General features: G+C 47.6%; 1 protein-coding gene across 2 annotated transcripts; it reads right to left on the bottom strand.

The window, feature by feature from the left end:
• Positions 1 to 5707: 5707 nt before the first annotated feature.
• On the bottom strand, positions 5708 to 20311 carry LOC142846280 (uncharacterized). Of its 2 annotated transcripts, XR_012910050.1 has the most exons (7): positions 20187 to 20311; positions 18314 to 18446; positions 14097 to 14189; positions 11647 to 11750; positions 7071 to 10773; positions 6701 to 6840; positions 5708 to 6563 (listed from the first exon to the last, which is right to left on the bottom strand). XR_012910050.1 is itself a non-coding variant. In XM_075966526.1 (5 exons), the coding sequence occupies exons 1-5, from the start codon at positions 20217 to 20219 to the stop codon at positions 9424 to 9426; spliced, it is 1713 nt and encodes a 570-aa protein (XP_075822641.1). In that variant the 5' UTR covers positions 20220 to 20275; the 3' UTR covers positions 5773 to 9423. The 2 variants fall into 2 exon arrangements, 1 of the variants encoding a protein (XP_075822641.1); XM_075966526.1 differs by having other exon boundaries at positions 5773 to 10773; positions 20187 to 20275.
• Between the last annotated feature and the right edge of the window lie 1609 nt (positions 20312 to 21920).

Below are 21920 nucleotides of genomic sequence, written 5' to 3'. Positions count from 1 at the left end.
GGTAAAATCTTTAAAGAGACAGAGTACAGATACTTATAGATTAAAAGAAATAAAGAAAAATAAGCCACGTAAAAATGGAAAATTCACAGAGTCTGGATTATGTACATTGTGTTTTCTTTAAAATTTTTGACTGTGAAGGAGCTAAGTACAGAGAGACATTTCATTACATGGGCTGCCAAGCTAGCAGAATGGATATAAGGGTATTATTATTTCAAAATTTGGGTCTAAGGATATGATGCTTTGGAGCGGGTCTTCTTTTGTTTTCACAGAGGACCAGACCCTGTGGATTAATTCTATCCCGATATGGTATAATAGATCACAACCTCCCGAAAAGTTGCTGTGAACACCCTCAAAAAATTACTTCACTCAATTGCCAACTGAGATTAACCTGGCACACAGGTTACACCCTAAATGATCTGATTAACAGCGCCCCCATTCAGCAGGAAGCAGTTTGGAGAGAAAAAACTGTGCCCATGTTCCCAAAATATTGTTTATAAATGTTCTTTTACATTTAAAGGGGGAAATGATATAGGTATGAATAATTTGCATTGGTATGAATTTTAAGGTCAGTTTTGTTACATGTATATGTATTTCTGATATTGATTAAGGTATTGTGATTGTGTAGTTCATTTAAAATGTAATGTATAATAGGAAATATAGGTTGCTAATGGATAATTATCGATAATAGTAAAGCTTGTAGTCATGTTAGTTAGATTTTCTAGATATATAGAGATACATTTCAGTTAGACATTCTTCATATCTTTCAAAGGCTGCAGAATATGGCATTTTAAATGTTTTAACAACTTAGGGCTTTTCATGACAAGGAGGCACATATGCTCCTGGCAGCACCAGCTACTTCAAGAGGAAGATGGGCATTGAAGAGGATCCTTATGGAGCTTGATAGCCATTTGGGCAAGAATCTGCTCTTGCCTGGACTGATGCATAAACTGGACACAAAGAACCCACAGAGAGAGGACTGCTAAACTTGCCTAAAGGTGAGATGGTCTTTTGGGGTTCCTGATTCATGAAAGAGTCTGTGAGACATTCTGCAGGACACAGCCAATAAGAGGCTGAAACTAATGGGCCAGGCAGTGTTTAAAAGAATACAGTTTCCGTGTAATTATTTCGGGGCATAAGCTAGAGCTAGCTGGCGGCCGGGAGCTGGGGCAGCAGGGAAGCGGCCCGCAGCTCCTCACAACAAAGTGACATCGTGTGATGTGGGGGTACTTCCAGCCAATGAGAGACAGCCAAGCCCTCCCTCTGGCTGGAGGGGCATCTACCTAGTTTTTGCTGTCTCATCCTCACTCAGTAGCTTTGAGACTGTCCTTCAAACTCGAGCCAGGCTTTTGTCTGTTCTACAGGCATCAAGGCATAGGCCCTGAGATAATTTTGGCCCAACACAGAATGGGTTAGAGGTAAAGCCACAGAGTAGAACATTCACTAAGAAAAATAAGGGTTAATTTAAGTTATAAGAGCTAGTTAAAGCCGGGCGATGGTGGCACACGCCTTTAATCCCAGCACTCGGGAGGCAGAGGCAGGCGGATCTCTGTGAGTTCGAGACCAACCTGGTCTACAGAGCTAGCTCCAGGACAGGCTCCAAAACCACAGAGAAACCCTATCTCGAAAAACTAAAAAAAAAAAAAAGAGAGAGAGCTAGTTAAGGGCTGGAGAGATGGCTCAGTGGTTAAGAGCACTGGCTACTCTTCCAGAGGTCCTGAGTTCAATTCCCAGCAACCACATGGTGGCTCACAACCATCTGTAATGAGATCTGGTGCCCTCTTCTGTCATGTGGGCATACATGGAAGCAGAATGTTGTATACATAAGAAATAAATAAATAAATCTTTTTAAAAAAGAGCTAGTTAAAAATAAACCTAAGGTAAAGGTCAAGGTTTCATAATTAATAATAAGTCTCCATGTCTTTATCCGGGAGCTGGCACGATAGGGAAAGATTCATTACAATAACATTTTTCTCTCTTAAACTGGTTCTACTACCCATTTGTAGTTCTTTTCAGATGTCTTGTGATTCTAGAATCTATGTCTAACAGCTTGGGGTCCTCACTGCAACTTGGGCCTCACTTTCACAGCTTCAGGCAAGAGCTTCCCTCAGCCTTTCCACAGGGATGCCAGCCCTGCCACCATGACTTGGTCTGTGTTCCCTCAGCCTTTCCACAGGGATGCCAGCCTGCCACCATGACTTGGCCTGTGTTCCCTCAGCCTTTCCACAGGAATGCCAGTCTGCCACCATGACTTGGTCTGTGTTCCCCAGGCTTCTCTCAGGGATCCCAGTCTGCCACCACGACTTGGCCTGTGTTCCCTAGGCTTCTCTCAGGGAGGCCAGCCCTGCCACCATGACTTGGTCTCAGTGTTCCCCTAGGCCTCAGGGATGCCAGCCCTGCCACCATGACTTGGTCTGTGTTCCCCAGGCTTCTCTCAGGGATGCCAGCCCTGCCACCATGACTTGGCCTGTGTTCCCTAGGCTTCTCTCAGGGATGCCAGTCTGCCACCATGACTTGGCCTGTGTTCCCCTAGGCTTCTCACAGGGATGCCAGCCCTGCCTCCATGACTTGGTCTCAGTGTTCCCTGGCTTCTCTCAGGGATGCCAGCCCTGCCTCCATGACTTGGCCTGTGTTCCCTAGGCTTCTCTCAGGGATGCCAGCCCTGCCACCATGACTTGGCCTGTGTTCCCCTAGGCTTCTCACAGGGATGCCAGCCCTGCCACCATGACTTGGCCTGTGTTCCCCTAGGCTTCTCACAGGGATGCCAGCCCTGCCACCATGACTTGGCCTGTGTTCCCCTAGGCTTCTCTCAGGGATGCCAGCCTGCCACCATGACTTGGCCTGTGTTCCCCTAGGCTTCTCTCAGGGATGCCAGTCTGCCACCATGACTTGGTCTGTGTTCCCCTAGGCTTCTCTCAGGGATGCCAGCCTGCCACCATGACTTGGCCTGTGTCCCCCTAGGCTTCTCTCAGGGATGCCAGCCTGCCACCATGACTTGGTCTGTGTTCCCTAGGCTTCTTTCAGGGATGCCAGCCCTGCCACCATGACTTGGTCTGTGTTCCCTAGGCTTCTCTCAGGGATGCCAGCCCTGCCACCATGACTTGGTCTGTGTTCCCTAGGCCTCAGGGATGCCAGTCTTCCACCATGACTTGGTCTGTGTTCCCTAGGCCTCAGGGATGCCAGTCTGCCACCATGACTTGGTCTGTGTTCCCCTAGGCTTCTCACAGGGATGCCAGCCCTGCCACCATGACTTGGCCTGTGTTCCCTAGGCTTCTCTCAGGGATGGCAGCCCTGCCACCATGACTTGGCCTGTGTTCCCTAGGCTTCTCTCAGGGATGGCGGCCCTGCCACCATGACTTGGCCTGTGTTCCCTAGGCTTCTCTCAGGGATGGCAGCCCTGCCACCATGACTTGGTCTGTGTTCCCCTAGGCTTCTCTCAGGGAGGCCAGTCTGCCACCATGACTTGGTCTGTGTTCCCCTAGGCTTCTCTCAGGGATGCCAGCCCTGCCACCAGGACTTGGCCTCAGTAGCTATCAGAAACCAAGAAGATGATTCCACGATCCCCTCTGCCTTACACCTTCCATTCTTCTAACGCCAGAACTGTGAGGACAACAGTGTCACTTGGGACTAGCGCTTGCTCCCTTAGAGTACAATCAGCATTCATGTTGTATGCTGTTGTTTTCCAGGAGCAGGACATCTCCCAGGTCTACTTTTCTCACAAATTCAAAGCTTAGCTGGGTGGTATCTTGTCCTGATGGCACTCATCCAATCGTTGTAGTGCAGAGCGTGGGTCTCCCTAAGAGCGTTGATATTTCTAACAATTATAGCCTCTTTCTGCACAGGCCCTGCTATATAATATTAATTAATTAATATTTCTAATAATTACAGCCTCTTTCTGCACATGCCCTGGCTGTAATAGTAAGTTTCTCAGGCTCCTTTTCTCTCCCAACGATATTTTTTTTCTTTCATGATGAAAACCTGCCTAAAAATTATCAGTGATAGCCATACTACAGATGCAATGTCATATTGTCTTGAAATTTCCTACATCAAAGAAATGAGTCTGTTACTGGTTTAACTTTGCTGCAGGCAAGTTCTTGGGATAAAGGCAGAGGGCAGCAGATTCCGTGCCAAGGCATCGCATCCACAGACTAGAGTAGTGCAGTGCTAACAGTCTTATTCCCTCTGAAACCGCGTGATCCAGGCCTCTACTCTCCGCATTGCTATCTTCCTGTACTAGGACAGTCTGCTAATGTCTGCTTACAATATCACATGCTTCCCTCCCTTCCTTAGAGTCTTCCGTACTCCTCCAAATAAACATTTCCACGTTCTTTGCAACAACAACCCCACTTCTTGGCACCAACTTCTATATTCGTTACATTCAGTTGCTGTGATAAAACACTGTGACCAAAGAAAATGGAAGGAAGAGTTTATTTTGGCTTATAATTCCAGAGGACTAGATTTTCATACTGGTGGAAAGGCTTAGCATCAAAAGCGGGAACCTGAAGATCACATCTCAACCGCATACAGGAGGCAGAAAGTGAGACCTGGAAGTTGGGTGAGATCATGAAGTCCAGGCCCACCACCAGTGACATACATCCTCCAGCAGACTCCATAGCCTGCAACAGCACCACCAAGTGCTGAAATCATGAACCAAAAGGGGAAATGTCTTATTCAAACCGGAAGAGGAAGTCAGGACAATGAGAGCTTGAAGCAGCTTGTAATACTGTATCCAAAGTCATGAAGCAAAGAGCAATGCTTGCCTTGGACAGTTTTTGTCTCTGTATACAGCCCTGGACTCTAGCCCAGGTCAAGGCACTATCAATGGTGGGTATGCATTCCCATCATAATTAATATAATAAAGATATTCCCCCACGGGTTTCCTCAAAGGATCATCACTTAGGCTATTCTAGAGTGGATCAAGTTGACCACTGAGATTAATCAACAGCTTGAATTTTTAAAAGTAATTTGATGTCCAATGATGTGAGTGAAACTAAAATCCTTTTTAATAGCATAGTCCTCGTGTCTGCAAGATTTCATTATAAATGTCTGATAAGAAAGCAGGTGAATTACGGCTTCATATTTTCCTTCACTGTACCTCTCGCTGCTGTTGAAGTTCTGGTCTTCCGCGTTCAGTGAAGACAGCTTTGGCCCTCTTTACATTCGTGCTTTTCCCAGCTCGTATGGCTGACATGTGACAAGACATGTGTATCGTAGAATGCTCTGCTGACTGTTCTTACAGGCAGAGTCTTACCGTCTCGCCCTGGCTGGCCTCAGACTCACAGGTGCCTGTCTCCGTGGGGGCTAAAGGCGTGCGCTACCACACCCAGCCGTTTGTTTCACTGACCGGCATTTTACTGTCTCACTGAAACTAGCATTCAACACTGGTATCTTAATAAAGCTGCAGCACCAGGACATGAATTGATTAGCAATGAAAGCATGTGTCACTACATGGCTAAGTATTCCCCGGCATGGTCTCTCACTTGCAAGAGGTAACGTGAGGGCTGGCCTGTGTACCCTCTCAGAGCAGAGCTTTCGGGTGTTCATTACTCTCACGGGATCCTTCAACCAAGTGAGATTTCAGAGGCGAAGTGACACAAAATTGCCTGAGCAGCCTTTTCTGTGTTCTTCACATTCACGGGGTTGCCCATTCACTCATATACACAGACATTGCGATTTCATAAGAGAGAAAAGCATATTCTTTTCTGTTTTTATAATAGAGATATTTTTCCAGCATAATATTTTTATTATTTGGGAATTTTATACAACGTATCCTGGTCACACTCCCCATTCCTCCCAGGTCCTACCTCTCACCCTTGTGCCCTGCCCCCAAATACACCAAGTACAATTCAGATTGCCATATACTCAGAGCGTGGTAAAACCCCCAGGGGCCAGCCCCTTAAAGATAGCTGAGTTCTTTCCCATCCCCTACCAGAAGCCAGCAACTGTGAAGAGCTACTTCAGCATCTTTATCACAATTTTTAAGTATTTCCCCAATGGCTTCCTGTCTAGACTGCTCTTTTCTCTTGGTGTGTGTGTGTGTGTGTGTGTGTGTGTGTGTGTGTGTGTGTGTGTGTAGGTTGTTGCAGGAGTCTTCACTGTCTCTCATTCTCAATTTGAGTCTGGCTGGAGTCACTGATACCATTGTAACAGATGCTCCCTTGTCCACAACAACCAACAGCAGCCTGGATCATGGACTTCTACATGGTTTCCCAAGGCTGCACTGACCACGGACATCGACATGGACTCTGTGAATAATAGAAGATGGACGTCAACATGGTCTCTGAAGACAGCATAGACCATGGACCTCATCATGGTCTCTGGTGGCTGCACAGACCTCCACTGACATCACCATTGCCTCCAATGGCATCAGAGACCACAGACATCAACAAGGTCGCCTTGGTAGCCCTGATCACAAGCACCAACATGACCCTCAGCAGCAGCATGGCCTCTGGTGGTAACACAGACCATGGATAGCTACACCGTCCCCTGTGGTGGAGCAGACAACATGGACCATGGACAGCTACACCGTCCCCTGTGGTGGGGCAGACAACATGGACCATGGACAGCTACACCGTCCCCTGTGGTGGAGCAGACAACATGGACCATGGACAGCTACACCAGTCTCCTGTGGTGGGGCAGACAACATGGACCATGGATAGCTACACCGTCCCCTGTGGTGGGGCAGACAACATGGACCATGGACAGCTACACTGTCCCCTGTGGTGGGGCAGACAACATGGACCATGGATAGCTACACCATCCCCTGTGGTGGGGCAGACAACATGGACCATGGATAGCTACACCATCCCCTGTGGTGGGGCAGACAACATGGACCATGGATAGCTACACCAGTCTCCTGTGGTGGGGCAGACAACATGGACCATGGATAGCTACACCGTCCCCTGTGGTGGGGCAGACAACATGGACCATGGATAGCTACACCATCCCCTGTGGTGGGGCAGACAACATGGACCATGGATAGCTACACCAGTCTCCTGTGGTGGGGCAGACAACATGGACCATGGATAGCTACACCGTCCCCTGTGGTGGGGCAGACAACATGGACCATGGACAGCTACACTGTCCCCTGTGGTGGGGCAGACAACATGGACCATGGATAGCTACACCGTCCCCTGTGGTGGGGCAGACTATAGACAAACATGGCCTCCAGCAAGAGCTCAGACCACTGACATCTGGTGGCAACACTGACTACAAACATCAACATGGCCTCAGGCAGCAACCCATTCCACAGACATCCACTTTCCTATGGACCAAGAAAATCAGCAGTCTCTGGTGGCAGCACTGACCATGGAGGCCAACATGACCTCTGATGGTAGCATGAACCATGGACATCAACACTGGACTCCGGCAGAAATACAGACCACTGATGCCAACATGGCCCCCACACGGAGCAAAGGCCACAGCCACCCTATGGTTTCTGGTAGCAACAGTCTAAAGGCATTAACACAGCCTGCACAAGCAGTCCAGACCACAGGCACCACTGGCTGCAGCTGTAGCACAGGCCTCATACAGCAACATGACCTCTGGCGGCAGCACAGACCATGGAGGATTTGTGAGAAGGCCCAGTCCAGGAAATGAACCAATCTCCATGGACATCCTGATGTTGCTAGGAGCGAGGGTGACCCTGGAGGCTGGGGAGTGTCTTTGGGACCAGAGCCCGCATGCGCTGCAGGCTGCTGCCCCTACTTGACCATGGCATGCTCCCCGTCCTGTTGCTGCACTCCCACACCTGTCGCCACCCGTGGCTCTGTCTCTCTTCACGGGCCGCTCCCTTCCACTGTCCTTCCTGCCTCTCTTGGATGTTTATTTATAGAAGTGGCATAGCAAACCGCAGCATGTCACACAGTGTATTATTTTTTGTCCAAATAGCTTTACATGCACATACTTATTGCAATGAGTCGCTGGTCTGGTTCAAGATCTCTGGTTTCTGAAGCAGCACAAATACTGAACTATTGCTGAGGCTCCTCTCAGATATCCTGCTGTTGCTGAGTCAGGGTGATCTTTCAGCTGGGCAGGGTGTCCAGGGCAGGACCTGATAGAGCTCCAGGCCACTGCACATAGCTCCGCCCTTGGCAAAGTCTCATTGAGTATGACCGTCTTGCCCGCAGCCCTTGGGCAGCTCAGGAGCAATGGTGGCTCCGTGCTGAGGGTCAAGTCCCAAGAGAGTGACCAGGGACCCACCCACAAGTTGCTTTGTGGTACTACCAGTGTCGGGGACTACCACCATCTTGAATGAATCTTCAAATATTTTAAAAAGATTCTGATATCAGAAATTACAGAAGTGCCAGGACACATCTGGTGAAGGTACAGCCATTCTCTCTGATGCTCCTCTCTAAGTTCCTCTCTGTAGGGCAGTGCTCAGGTTTGGGATTAGGTTTTGGCAGTGGTGGTGGCTGCGGCGGCAGCTCCTCCATGCTGACTGCAGGGGTGATGGGGAGGGAGGAGGGCACTGATGGGGTTAAAGCGTCTCTCATCTGTTGCCAGTGGCAGTCTGCTGTGGGGGAGAGGGATTCAGGAGACTCGACTGCCCCCTGCAGGTGCCATGAGCACCGTGGCCATCTTGGCTCCTGTATCATAAAATTTTCTTACATTCCTTAAATTCCTAGGTTTTTATCATGTATGGATTTTCTTACAGAACTCCCCCCAGGCAGAAGTCCTGATCATGTAGGTGTCTGATACATTTTCATAGTGGTTGTAACCATCAGTCTTCTGACTCGCAGGCATTCTGTCGGCAGGGGAGGGCTAATGGGTCTACTAGGCTTTTCTGCGCTGGAGGAGATCAGCTGGTGTTGATCGCTCAAGACCACCACCAGTGGAGTTGATCTCGGCTTAGGGGACAAAGTTCACATTCAGCCGACCAGAATGGGCCGTTGAGTTCTCTGGCCGACTGAGAAAGAGAGGCACACAGTGAAGAAAGAGGCGGGGCCAAGGGGTTGCATGCTCTCAGATTGAGGAAGTAGAGAAGGTGGATTGTTTCTCAGTTACTCTGAATTTCTCACATTTATTCCTTAATATTTATCCCCAAGTTTCAGTTTTCAATAAATGATTTAAAAATGCCAAAACTCCTTACATTCTCATCCATGTGACCTCTTGTGCTGGGGTAGGTACGACTGGGGAATGACTTTCTTTGCACGGGTAAAGCTTCTTGTCTGTGTGAGAGAGCGCTAATGCGCATGAGCAGTGACGTAGAGAACGCTGAGCTTCACTCCACACGGTCACAGGGCTTCTGGGCTGTCTACACCTCCTGATGCCGCGGAACCGTGACTTGCACCAAGCCCCTTGCACTTTTCCCGCCATAGGATGGTCATTCCCATTTATTCTTCGCTGTGACTCGAGGTATACAGTTCCCTCCTTGGGGCTCCTCATCTGAGCCGCCCACTGTCACTTGTGACATGAAGTTGAGAGCTATCCTGCATTCTTTTCCTTCAGAACACCTGCCACACGCGTGTGCTCCCTGGTGTGACTGGCAGCAGAAAGCGGTCCCACCTGATTTGCATTCAGATCACTCTGACCTGTGTGAGTACTTTGATGTCGAGTGAGGTGTGGCTTGCGGGAGAAGGCTTTCCCACATTCTCCACATTCATAGGGCTTATCGCCTGTGTGAATCCGTCCATGTACAATGAGTAGTGACTTATAGTAGAAATATTTGCCACACTCTGTGCACACATAGGGGCGTGTATCTGTATGTATGGTCTGATGGAGAGTGAGATGTGACTTGCAGTAGAAAACTTTGCCACAGTCTGAGCAGGCATACGACTTCTCGCCTATGTGAGTCCTCTGATGTAGCAGGAGTGTGGACTTCTGGTGGAATGATTTCCTACACTCCATACATGCATAGGGCTTCTCGCCCGTGTGAGACTTCTGATGCGCAGTGAGGTCCGACTTGCAGTAGAAGGCTCTCTCACATTCTGCACATTCAAAGGGCTTCTTCTCATTGCTGTGAATTCTCTGATGTCGAGTTAGGTGTGACTTATAGTAGAAAGGTCTTCCACATTCCATGCACTTAAAAGGCCTCTCCCCCGTATGAGTTCGCTGGTGTAGCTTAAGCTGGGACTGGCAGTAGAAAGCTTTCTGGCATTTTGTACAAGCATAGGGCTTCTCCCCCGTATGAGTTCTCTGATGTAATGTGAGGTGTGTTAATCGGTAGAAGGCTCTCCCGCACTCTACACACTCATAAGGCTTCTTGCCTGTGTGGATTTTCTGATGTTGAGTGAGGTACGTCTTGAGGGAGAAAGCCTTCCCACATCTTGTACACTCATAGGGCTTCTCCGCTGTATGGATTAGCTGATGGGCAGTAAGTTTCCCCTTAGTGTAGAAGGCCCTCCCACACTCTGAACACGCAAAGGCCTTCTTGCCTGTGTGGATTTTCTGATGTTGGGTGAGGTATGACCTGAAGGAGAAAGCCTTCCCACATGCTGTACATTCATAGGACTTCTTGCTTGGATGAATTCTCTGATGTTCTGAGCTGCAGACGGAAGCCTCTCTGCAGTCCGTACGTTCACAACGCTGCACACCCGTAGGCGCTTCCTGACATATGGTAGCATGTGGGCTCTGGAAGGAAGCTTCCCTGCCTTCCTTACTCTTACGAAGCCCCTGAGCTTCACTGCGAGTTGATACATAACGGACGATTTTCCTATGGGTCTGAGACGTTTGACTCCTGGTGCCCTGTGATTTCTGGCGAAATGTCTTCCTATACGCTTCAGTTCCACAGGACTTTGACCCTGGATGGGTCTTCTGCTCCTTCTTTAGCTCTGCCTTGAAATAAAGAATTTGTTATATTTCTTATACCTACAAAGAGGCCTTTGTCCTGGCCTCTGTTCTTGAGGTTCTGTGAGGTCTGATTTCTCACAGGCACGTGTACATTTCTCATACATGTGCGTTTTGCCATGTATTGAATTGATTTATACAGCACAGAATCCCAAGTGTATTTATTAGTAGTGGCTAAACAACTCCACGTGATCTATGTTTTGTGCTACATATACAAGTGTCACTTAAATGACTTTTCAATATTTACTGAATTTACTACAGGTATCTTTAAATGAAACTTCTTTATGTATCACACTGCATTAGCTTAGAATGATATTCCTGGTCAAACATACTAAAGATCATTGTTGTTATGGACAAGATATGCAGGATGCAAAAGGTTTGCCGACTGCATGAAAAATTGAGTTATTCTCCTCCCTGTAATTAAGAAGCTAAATATCGAGAAATGGCACATTCTTGCCTGGGCTAAGTGTCTGAGAGTGTCAGGAAGATGAGTACATATATGTCTATGCATGTGTGTCTGCCTGTGTGCTTGCAGGTGGGGACCAGAGGCTGATTGTCCACCTTTGTTTTTGAGAAAGGGTCTCTCATTAAAGGTGGGGCTTGCTGACTTAGTCAAGATGTCCAGGACGTCCCGGACGGCCTTCTTTCCCAGTCTCCTGAACACTGGGATATGAACTTCCCGCTGCCACTCACAACTTTTTCCTTGGGTGCTGGAGAGCAAACTTAGGTCCTCACGCTCACAAGGCGGCACGGTAATAACTGTGCCTTCTTGCCAGCTTCACATCAAATTCTTAGGGATAATAGGCTTCCCTCTTTATGGTCAGATTTAGATGAAGTGCGCAAATTTAATGCTTTACTTACAATCTTTTCACTTGATGCCTTGGTTTGGAGAGTTTCAACTTCCCACAAACGCACCTTATGATTTTCCTGGCTGGTCACATTCTGGATAGTCAATATAGGAAGATCTGAAATCAGATGAAAAACATCCCTATCCATGAATCACATTATAGTCTTTTTATGCAAATCTAACATAAAGTGGACTTTTCCCTCCTAGAAATTATAGAATAGTAATGAGTGTAAAGATTAGTGCTTCACGGATCTGTGTAACAAATGGACTAGCACACACTACATGCTGGGTCACGTCTCTTACTGTTGTGTTTTCTTCTGGGGAAGCACAAAGAGAAGCCACTCACCTCTTTCTCCGCTGTAGGTCCCAACAGTGATTTTTCCCTTGCTAGGTCCTGGTTGCTCCAATCCTCTATGATACTAACTATACGTATAATATCATCTATGGCACACCTCTTTCATGGGTAAAAGAGATTTACTTTTAAATAGTTATATATAAGATGTAAGCATAGCCAAATGTTTTCTCTCCTAAGCAGGAATACATGTTAGGGAAAAGATTGCTAAATATATGTGTTTAAAAGGTTTACTTTGCACTGGGTAAAAGCAATAGAACACTCCGTGGGGTTTCTGAGGCAAAGCATCTTCCTCAGAAGCAGAAGACACCTTCTCCCAAACTCTCTCTTTGATGCATGTTTTACACCTCTTCTTCACCTTCTAAAACAACAAGAAACACCTTCATGAAAACTAAATAGCGACCAGAGTTTATCACGGCAGTGCATTTTTTTGTGCATAGCTGACAATTCTGAATGAAAAACGTGTGTACACTGGAGACCAGGACTCACTTGGTCGCTCCAGCTGGCCTGGGACTTGCTATGTAGACCAGAGTGGTCACCTGCCTCTGCCCCCCAAGTGCTGGGAATAAAGGCAAACACCACGACACCTCAAATGCAAACTATAAAGTTACTTACCACATCTTATAGGATAAGGCACTCTCCCATCTTCCCCTGAGCTGGTTCATTACCCCTACTGAATCCACCCAGTTTTACTCTTGACTTCAGTTCTGTATTCAGTGCATAATACAAAGGAGATATTTTCTATTTCAGTTCTAACTTATTTCACTTCCGTCCCTGTTTCTGTAAGACCAAGGCCTGAGACAGGGTTTCTCTGTGTAGCTGTGGCTGTCCTGAAACTCACTCTGTAGACCAGGCTGGCCTCGAACTCACAGAGCTCCGCCTGTCTCTGTGTCCCAAGTGCTGGGATTAACCATCACCTGGCCAATGATTCTTATTGAAGGCCGAGTGATACACTTTTTATGTACAGCCTTCTCTGAGTCCAGTGATGAGCAGATGGGGCAATATCATACCATGGTTATCATGAGTAACTGCTCAGTAAACATGGGTCTACAGGTTTATCTGCTTTGTCCTTATTTATCTCCATCATGTGTATAGACAGGCAAAGGAAACTTACCACAGACAGTAGTTTTATATTTCATTTCAAAAAAAAAGAAAAGAAAAACTTCCTGAGTGAATGAACAACTGGACATTATTGACTATAGTGTGTATGCTTTTAATTTTTAAAATCATCATTATATGGGGTGAAAATAGGCATGTTTACACACACACATACACACACACACACACGATTGGAAGTCAGAGGACAATTTTCCAGAGTTCGTTCTCTACCTCATCGAGCCAGGTTCTCCTTGTTTCTTCTGTACTGCAGACCCCAGGCTAGCTGGCCCATGAGCTTCCAGGCAGCTCTGTCATAGGTTTTAGACAGGGTCTCACTGAAAGCTGTGGAGGAGGCTAGCCTCAAGCTCAGAGCACTGAGAGGAGAGCTGTATGGTAGCACACCCAATTTAAATCTTATTTTAACAAGAAGGAAGAAAGAACGAGCACCCTGGTTCATTGCTTATACTAAAGGAAATGCTTTACTTCGAGCATGAAACGGAGTTTTACCCGTGTGACTTCTGGTTTGTCTGTTTAGTCTGTCCCCGCAAGAGTGGGTACTGACATTAACTAACAGAACCTGACACTTTGGGGCACGTCATTTATAAGAACATTGGCTCACAAATGTTCAGGGCATATATATTTATATTTGATATCTCTTCATAATGAATAGTTCATGGTTTCATAATAAACAGACTTCCTTTGGCTTTCCATATACTTCAACTTTTATAAGAAAACCTAGTTTTGATTTCCCTTGCATTTAGTTTGCTCGTGTCAGCCCTGATTGGAAGCCTGAGATGACTTGCATTAAGGGCTTCTATTGAAGCACATGTATGAATTTCTCCCCTCATCTTAGAGGCGTTCTGGTTTACAAGTTAATATCGAGCACTTTCTTCATGCCGACGTTTATTTATGAGACTTAGTCCTCAGGAGTGGCTTTAGATAAAGTCAGTGAAAAAGCCCAAGCGGGCCAGAGACTAATGAGTTTCCTTCCATGCTCGCCACACAGTCACTGACCTGGGAGGCTCCTGTCCGAGGCTTCCGCTGCAGTACATGGCCCAAGTCCTTGCTCCAGCTTGAAGATCAACTCAGGTTTGTTCAGACAGTGCCCTGTAAGTGTGGAGCAATAGAGGAATGAAGCCAGGGTGCCGAGAGGGGTCCCCAAGACAGCAGCCAGCTCCGGTTCACAAATGGTGCTATGATCGATGGTTAGAGGCTGGTGGGAGAGATGCTGTCTTTCTTTGTTGACTGGAATACTATCTTCAGGCTCACACTGCATGAAATCATGACAAGATGATTCGAAGAGAACGGAAGTGATAATTAGAGACTATACATATGGTATTTAGGACAGACTGAAAATGAGAAAATCATCACAAAAAAACCCTGGTCTGTGGACAATGAAGAGGGAGAAAATATGACATAGATCATAACTTTACAACTTGTTGCAGCCTTCCTCTTGAATGAGAAGGACTTCCTCCTGGGCAGGAGTGGGTGGAGTCATCGGAATTTGAAACCTATTGTATAGATCACACAAATAAATCAGTCAGGCACTCCAATTTTTCCGGTGCATCTCAGTGTGATTAGCTTCCTCTGATCACATGCTAGGTACAGCAAACGGAAAGATCAGTCCCTCCTGGCCCCTGCGAAGCCTTGCCACACTGCAGGAATTCTCAACTGGCTTAAGGCTCTGCCTGAGCGCCTGCGAAATCTGAGCACATTCTGAAGAGGGAGCCGTACAGCTGGCTGAGCTGAAGGGGGGGGCTCTACCCCTGGCTGAGCTGAAGGGGAGCCATACCACTGGCTGAGCTGAAGGGGAGCCATACCACTGGCTGAGCTGAAGTGGGAGGCGGGAGCCCTACCTCTGGCTGGGCTGAAGCTGAAGCGGGACCCCTACAGGTGTGCAGCATGAGGACCTGATTTCAGATACACAGTATAAACACAAAACAAAACATAAACACAGAAAAACCAACAACGATCAAAACTGGAGACTTCACACACACTCATTGTCCCTGGTGCCCCTGTGGACGACAGGAGATGGAGACAAGAGAATCCCCAGCAAGCTCACGGCCACCTAGATTGACATACGCAGCACAAAACCAACAAGAAACACCATCTCAAAGTGGGACACAAGGACCCAAACCTATGGGTATCCTGTGACCTCCATGTAGATACGCAGGGCATGTAATATACCACCTGCTCAACTCCCTCCCACTGATGAAAAGGAAAATAATCCTGATGAGTGAATCTGATGACGGAATCAGAGGAGAAGGGAAAAGACATTATAATATTGATTCAGTGAGAAAGTTTTACATCTTGGGGTAGATTAGCACACTCAGGTCTAGAGAGTTCAAAGGAAGCATAACGGATCCGACCAACAGAGACTCCACGTCTGCCACACTACAGTAAAACTCTGAGACAAACACAATCCTAGCTGTTCCGGAGGACAGTGTACGATGCTGCGCACTGAAGACCTCCTGGAGGAACGGCCAAGCTCCTGTTGTGACCACCTGGGCTCTACAATGTTGTCCAAGCTACACAGGAACACAGCAACCAAATTACAGGTGTGTATTCCTAGTGAACACAGGTGCAAAAATTCTCAACAAAACTAGAAAACAAACACATAAAAGATTATAAACGGTCAAGTGTTGTGGCATGTTCCTTAATCCCAGTGCTTGGGAGGCAGAAGCAGGTGAACCTCTGTGTTCAAGGCCAGCCTGGTCTACAGAGCAAGTTTCAGGCTATCCAGAGCTGTTACACAGAGAAACCCTGTCTCGAAAAACAAAATAAGACAAAACAAAACAGCCCCCCCCCCCGAAAGCCACCACCAACAAACAAAAGAAAATAAGAAGCTTATAAAAAGGATCCCGTGTGATTGCTCCCAGGGATCCCACTGTAACAGGCCCCATACCCAGCACAGCTGACTCCATAATGGAGGCACCCTCAGGTCATAACACACAGCATGTACACAGTTCCACTGGCTAAAACTAAAACAAAGGTCTAACCCATCGGAGCCCATAGTTCTGGGACAGTCTCTAAACATACCAACCTTGCCTTCTGGTTTCTGCAGTCCTGTTTCCAGCTACTGTTCTTGCCAACCCAGGATGTAGTCTGTGTCTTAAAAGCTCCCACTGAGAAAGGCCTGAACACCCTGTGTAGTTGCCAGGCCTGGAAATAAAGACTTTCTATTTATTGGCTTACACCCATGCCCAAGCTGTCTTCTCTGGTGGCTACCCTACAGTACCAAATGCCCATTCAGGAACTCACAAGTTTAAATTGTCACATTTAAACATCGAGCAATAAACCACAGGAATGTCACAATAGATGCAGAAAGGGCAGTTTAAAAAATACGGTGGTGGTGCACACCTTTAATCTCAGCACCCAAGAGGCAGGCAGATCTCTGAGTTCGAGGCCAGCCTGGTCTACAGAGTGAGTTCCAGGACAGCCATAGCTACACAGAGAAACCCTGTCCAGAAAACAAACAAATTAATAATAATACCCTATCTTCACATAAACCCTCATATGTTAGGCATGACTATCTCCACAGAGTAATGATTACATACAACCAATAAATCCGTAGCCTCCAGCATAAGCAATGGAGAACGCATGAAATATTTTCCTTTAAGGCCCTGAACAGGACAGAGATGTGTTCTTTCCCGATATGGAGCTGAGGTCTCTAGACACACATATCTGATAGCACAATGTTCTTCCTCACCAAAGGCCAAGCTCCTCCCCATCTTTCCTTCTGCCGTTTCTTAACATGGAATGCAACCCTGCATTCTTTTCTGAGACATATTTCTGGCCAGATAAGGTAGACTGTCCTCTCTAAAAACTGCACGTAAGAGGGCAGTCAGAAAACTTTAGAAGCATCCGCCATGCCGCCAAACCCCTGCCCGGCTGTCCCTGGCTCATCTCTTCCTGACGTAGTGGCCAACAGGAGTCAGAAAGCAGAAATTAGGACAGCTTAGCTATAGCTGCTGTCAGAGCTGTCAAGAGGGCCCAGCTGCCACGAGCCCGCACAAAAGGGCCCAGCTGCCACGAGCCCGCACAAAAGGGCCCAGCTGCCATGAGCCTGCACAAGAACAGTGGCCAAGCAAAAGAGTGTGAGCCTGTGCAGATCTTTGCTCCCCTAGTTAGTGGAAAATGCCAAATTTTAGTTCAGATTTTTAAATAAAGATGCATTTGGAACTCTAAATCAACTGGAAACGAAACCACAAGCAAAAGCACACCGTGCCTCCTTTTAAAATGCCTGTCTCCGGTTTTTGTTGGTGCAATGGACCACTAACCATCACCGGCTGGTTTCCACAAGTCTAAGATCTCATATTCACAAGGGAAGTTCTCTTGCGTCAATTTTGAGCTAAGACACAGGGCATCCACAAGCTAAGAAGAGAGAGGTAAAGGATGCTTCATTGTCACCATAGAAGTCACCTAAAACTGAGTCCAAAGTTAGATATGAGAGTTGAAAGCCATGAAGCTCCTAGAATGTATGGGCAGCATCAGTGTTTTAATACATGTGGAGAACAGAAACATGAGTCAACACACGGGAGAGCATCAATCTCCAAATCATCTATACAGAAAAGTAGACAATTATTAGAAGAAATCAACTTACAGAATAAGAAAATACTGCTAGACGACTCATTTAACATGACATTAATTTCCATAACATATAAGGACATTGAACACCCCGACGGTAGAAAGACCTCCATATGCTTCCCAGAAAAGTCAAAGATATAAGTGAAATGTATAGGCACACATGTGCACGTGCGCGCGCGCACACACACACACACACACAGACACACACCTTTATGCTACCCAAACTCCGAAATAAAGATGACAGCCAAGAAGTAGAGATAAAAACAGTGTTAACTCTTGAGTATGGAAAATGCATGCTGGCGTTGGAAAAGCAGCGAGTGGTTTTTAGTGGGATGTCTGTGGAAGTGAGGAGGAACTTATATTCTACAGAACAGCAAACAAGATCAAAAGCAATTAAATTCTTCAAAACATTTATCAGATAAATTAAAATGTTCACAATAGGAAAAAGTAAAGCCGGGCTGATAAACGTCTCTCTTACATCCATTCGTCTGACCATCACAGATGACCTAAGGCGCTGCAAACCCCACTGCTCCCAAACACTTGGAAATGTGCACTGGATTGGTGTTAAATTAGCAGTGACTCCTGCCTTATCAACTAAAAAAAGAAAGAATTGCTTCTGGAGGTTCTAGAGGAGTCTGACTCACCCAAGGACGCCAGGCTGCTGTAGGTCTCTAGCATCACGTCCCTGTAGAGGGTCCTCTGGGCAGCATCCAGGTCCTGCCACTCCTCCCGGGTGAAGTCCACGGCTACGTCCTCAAATGACACCTGCTCCCGCTCCTGTAACGACACAGTTCTCTTCATCCCAAGTCTTTAGCTTTTGGAACACAAAGTGGGGGCTCATTCTATTCTGTGGCGGTCTCCTAGCAGGGACATTTGATTTGTTTCATGGGAGAAAGAAAAACCAATCCACAAATCTGTTAATGTAAGGATTTCAGAAAACATAGAATTTTCCAAAGGATTACAACACAGACAGCTATACCGGTGATTTCTCAAATGAAGTCTCCAAGTCCTCTGAAACCTTCCCCTTCCTGAAAGAAGTTGGTCCTTGTACGGAGGACCTCAGTTTATTGAATACAGAAAAACCTAAAGTTCTGGAAACAAAGGCATCTGAGCACATGCAAGTCTCTCTGGATCTAAAATCGAATGGCGCTTAACTACTTCCGTGGTAAAGTAGTTAAAAAGGAGAAATACATAGAACTCCATCCATTCACCGCCTTTGTGTGAGAGTGCTCTCTTCCACTGGCTTTTTGTTTTTGTTTTTCGAGGCAGAGTTTCTCTGTAGCTTTGGAGCCTGTCCTGGAACTAGCTCTTGTAGACCAGGCTGGCCTCGAACTCACAGAGATCCATCTGCCCCTAGGTCCCGAGTGCTGCTGGGATTAAAGGCATGTGCTTCCACAGCTGGGCCCAGTGGCTTTTGACGATTTGAATTCTAACAGACTCGCACCAGATATTGAATGCATCAAGTAGCAGGATGCCTGCACTCTACATATAACTATAAAAACAGTTTTAAAAAGAGACGAATTACAAGTGCTGAGAGGAAACCGGCATGCCAAAGAGGGAATTCCGCACTCTGTTTCTTAAAATGAAAATTAGTAAAGGCATTTTATAAATTGACATTTCAGTTCTTTAAAACCTTAAACAAAAGCTGGGTGGTGGTGCCTTTAATCCCAGCACTGGGGAGGCAGAGGAAGAAGCAAGCAGATTTCTGTGAGTTTGAGGCTAGCCCTCTCTACATGAGTACTAGGCTCTCCAGGGCTACAAAGACACAACTGCCAAATAAAGGAAAAGGCGTCCCATCCACGTCCACTGTGACACGCGGAAAATGGAAGTCCTGGTCCGGAGGAAGAAGAGACTGACAAAAGCGCCTTTGGTTTAGCGGTCTGCAGGCGCCTGGCGAAACCAACCCCCAGAGGTCTAGCCACTCCATGCTTTTGTGTTATGTGACCGTGATCTGCTCACCAGGGATAACACCAGCGCTCAGCGATGCTCCCCGCGCCCGTCCTGTGGGTCCCAGCACCCGCGGGCACAGGGCCTCCTGCTGTCCCCTGCACACCTATCCAGCAGCAGGAACACACAGGAGGGCCCCGGCTCCCATGGCATGCCCAGGCCCAGGCCAGAGGTGCTTTGCCAAACTGAGAGCCAAGAGATGGAGTTCACGACACAAATAGATGGAGTTCCAGGTACCTGGGGGATAGAGTCGAGCTGAGGTCTCGGGGACAGATGGGAGACCGTCTAGGCACCAGGCTGAACACCTAAAACCCTGGTGCATTGTCGGGAATCGGAGCGGGAGCCAGGGGACAGAGATGAGAAGCTGAGGGACATAGACAATGAAGAGCCAAGGCGCCGGGTCCAGGCACGGTTATCGCTTCCCTTCCCGTCCGGCACAACACACGCTCCGGGCCAGAGGGGCGGAGAGTCCCCGCGCGGGGACCAGGGAGGCGACAGGATGCGCGGGGAGCCCGGATCCAGCCGGGGGAGTGCGGACTCGGGGCTGGGGACCACCCGCCACAGACTCACCATCTCCAGACTCCGGGGCACCAGGGTCCTCATCGTGGTTCCTCACGCGGCCATGTGCAGAACTTCCCGGGCCGTCTGGGCAGTTTGGAATATCTGGACCGGACCCAAGATGGCGAACAGGTGGCGCAGATTTCAGCCCGCCCCTACTCTCGGTCTGAGTGCTTGATTGGACGATCATCACCGCAGGGCCTCGGAGGCGGCTCGGCTCGTCCCACCTTCTCAGACCCTGTGGGACGTTAAAGGACAAGTTCTTGGCTCCTAGTATTTAAGGCAGGGCTTTTTGCAGAGAATCAGCCCCAGCTGTGCATTTACACTGAATCTTCTAACTAAGGTTACATCGGCTAAAATGTATTTATAAATGAAAACAGAATTTAGTAATAAACTTCTACATCACTTTATTTATACCATAATGGACAGAGTTAAACTGTTTTGAAAAGTGATTGTATGCAGATATATCTCATTCAATACCTATCGATATTTAGAAGGTTTACAGAGTTTATGAGGCTCTTATCCACAGTGCCAGAAACAATTGGCATGACACAGAAGAATTAGGCACAAGCTATTCTCAAAGCAAACTTTAGAAACTTTAGTTCGGTAGAATAAGTTTATTTACAATTTTAAATCTCTCACAAAGTTGAGAACAATGCTCGTATTGTACACAGATTATATGGCTGGTCGTTGACTCTGGCAGTTCCCATCTGGAGCTGAAGGCCGGGGATCCCTGGAGAGCTTGTGGTCCTCAGCCTACCTTGGATTGCTCAAGACGATGCTGCCACACGGTGGGTGAACTTGCCAGCGAGAGGGGCAAACCGGTGAGAAGCAGCTTCCCTAGTCCATGTCCTTTTATGTGGACTGCCACAGGAAGGTGCTGTCCACACTTAGAGTGGATTTTTCTGCTTGAAATGACCTAGTCAAGAAAACCCCTCACAGGCATGCCCAGCAGCTGAGTTCCAGATGGAGTCAAGCTGATAAGAAGGTTAGCCATCACACAGACCATGGTGGTACACACCTGAAAATTTATAACTGGTTAGCAGGAGGACAGGAAGTTAAAGATCATCCTCAGCTATATGAACTTCAAGGGCGGCCTGGGCTACAAGACACCCTGTCAACCCCAAACCCCGTAGGTGAGGAAAGCAGTGGTCCCTGATGATTGCACCTGTGGGAGGAGGTACCAGAAACTCTATCCTAGGATCTAGAAACCGTGAATGGGTGGGAAGCAGGGATGATGTACAAAGCATGATTCAGGCCCCACAGTCACCATTCTCTAGATGGCATCCCAGGGAGCTGGATCGCATCACTGTCTGTAATTCATCTGCCTTGGCTGGTGTCATCTGCTTGGTGCTGGACCACCACAGCTAGCAAGCCACCTCACATGAAGTGCCATAGCCCGAAGACCCCAGGACAGGACAGTCCTCAGAGCCCTAGGACTATGGCTCATGTTAGTAAGGTGAGTTCTCACTGCTGATCAGGGAGACTCGTCCATCAAGACCTGCCCGGCCTTTAAGGCTCTCCACACAGCACACAGCCTGACAATAAGAAAGGCTCCTGCCTTGGCACATTTGCAGGGAGCACAGGGCCACAGGATGAAGTAGTTAGGCACAGGGAGGGGGTGGGACTGGAACAAACAGAGCACTTGCTGGCACGCACAGTTCAGAGAGACTTAAAGACATGCCTTCCCCACAGGGCATCAGCAGTGCTCCTCACTCTGTGACTCACAGGACAATTAATGGCCGC

The sequence above is a fragment of the Microtus pennsylvanicus genome, chromosome 3, assembly GCF_037038515.1.
Source record: "Microtus pennsylvanicus isolate mMicPen1 chromosome 3, mMicPen1.hap1, whole genome shotgun sequence".
Classification (NCBI taxonomy): Eukaryota; Metazoa; Chordata; class Mammalia; order Rodentia; family Cricetidae; genus Microtus; species Microtus pennsylvanicus.
This window is presented reverse-complemented; position numbering and strand designations above follow the sequence as displayed.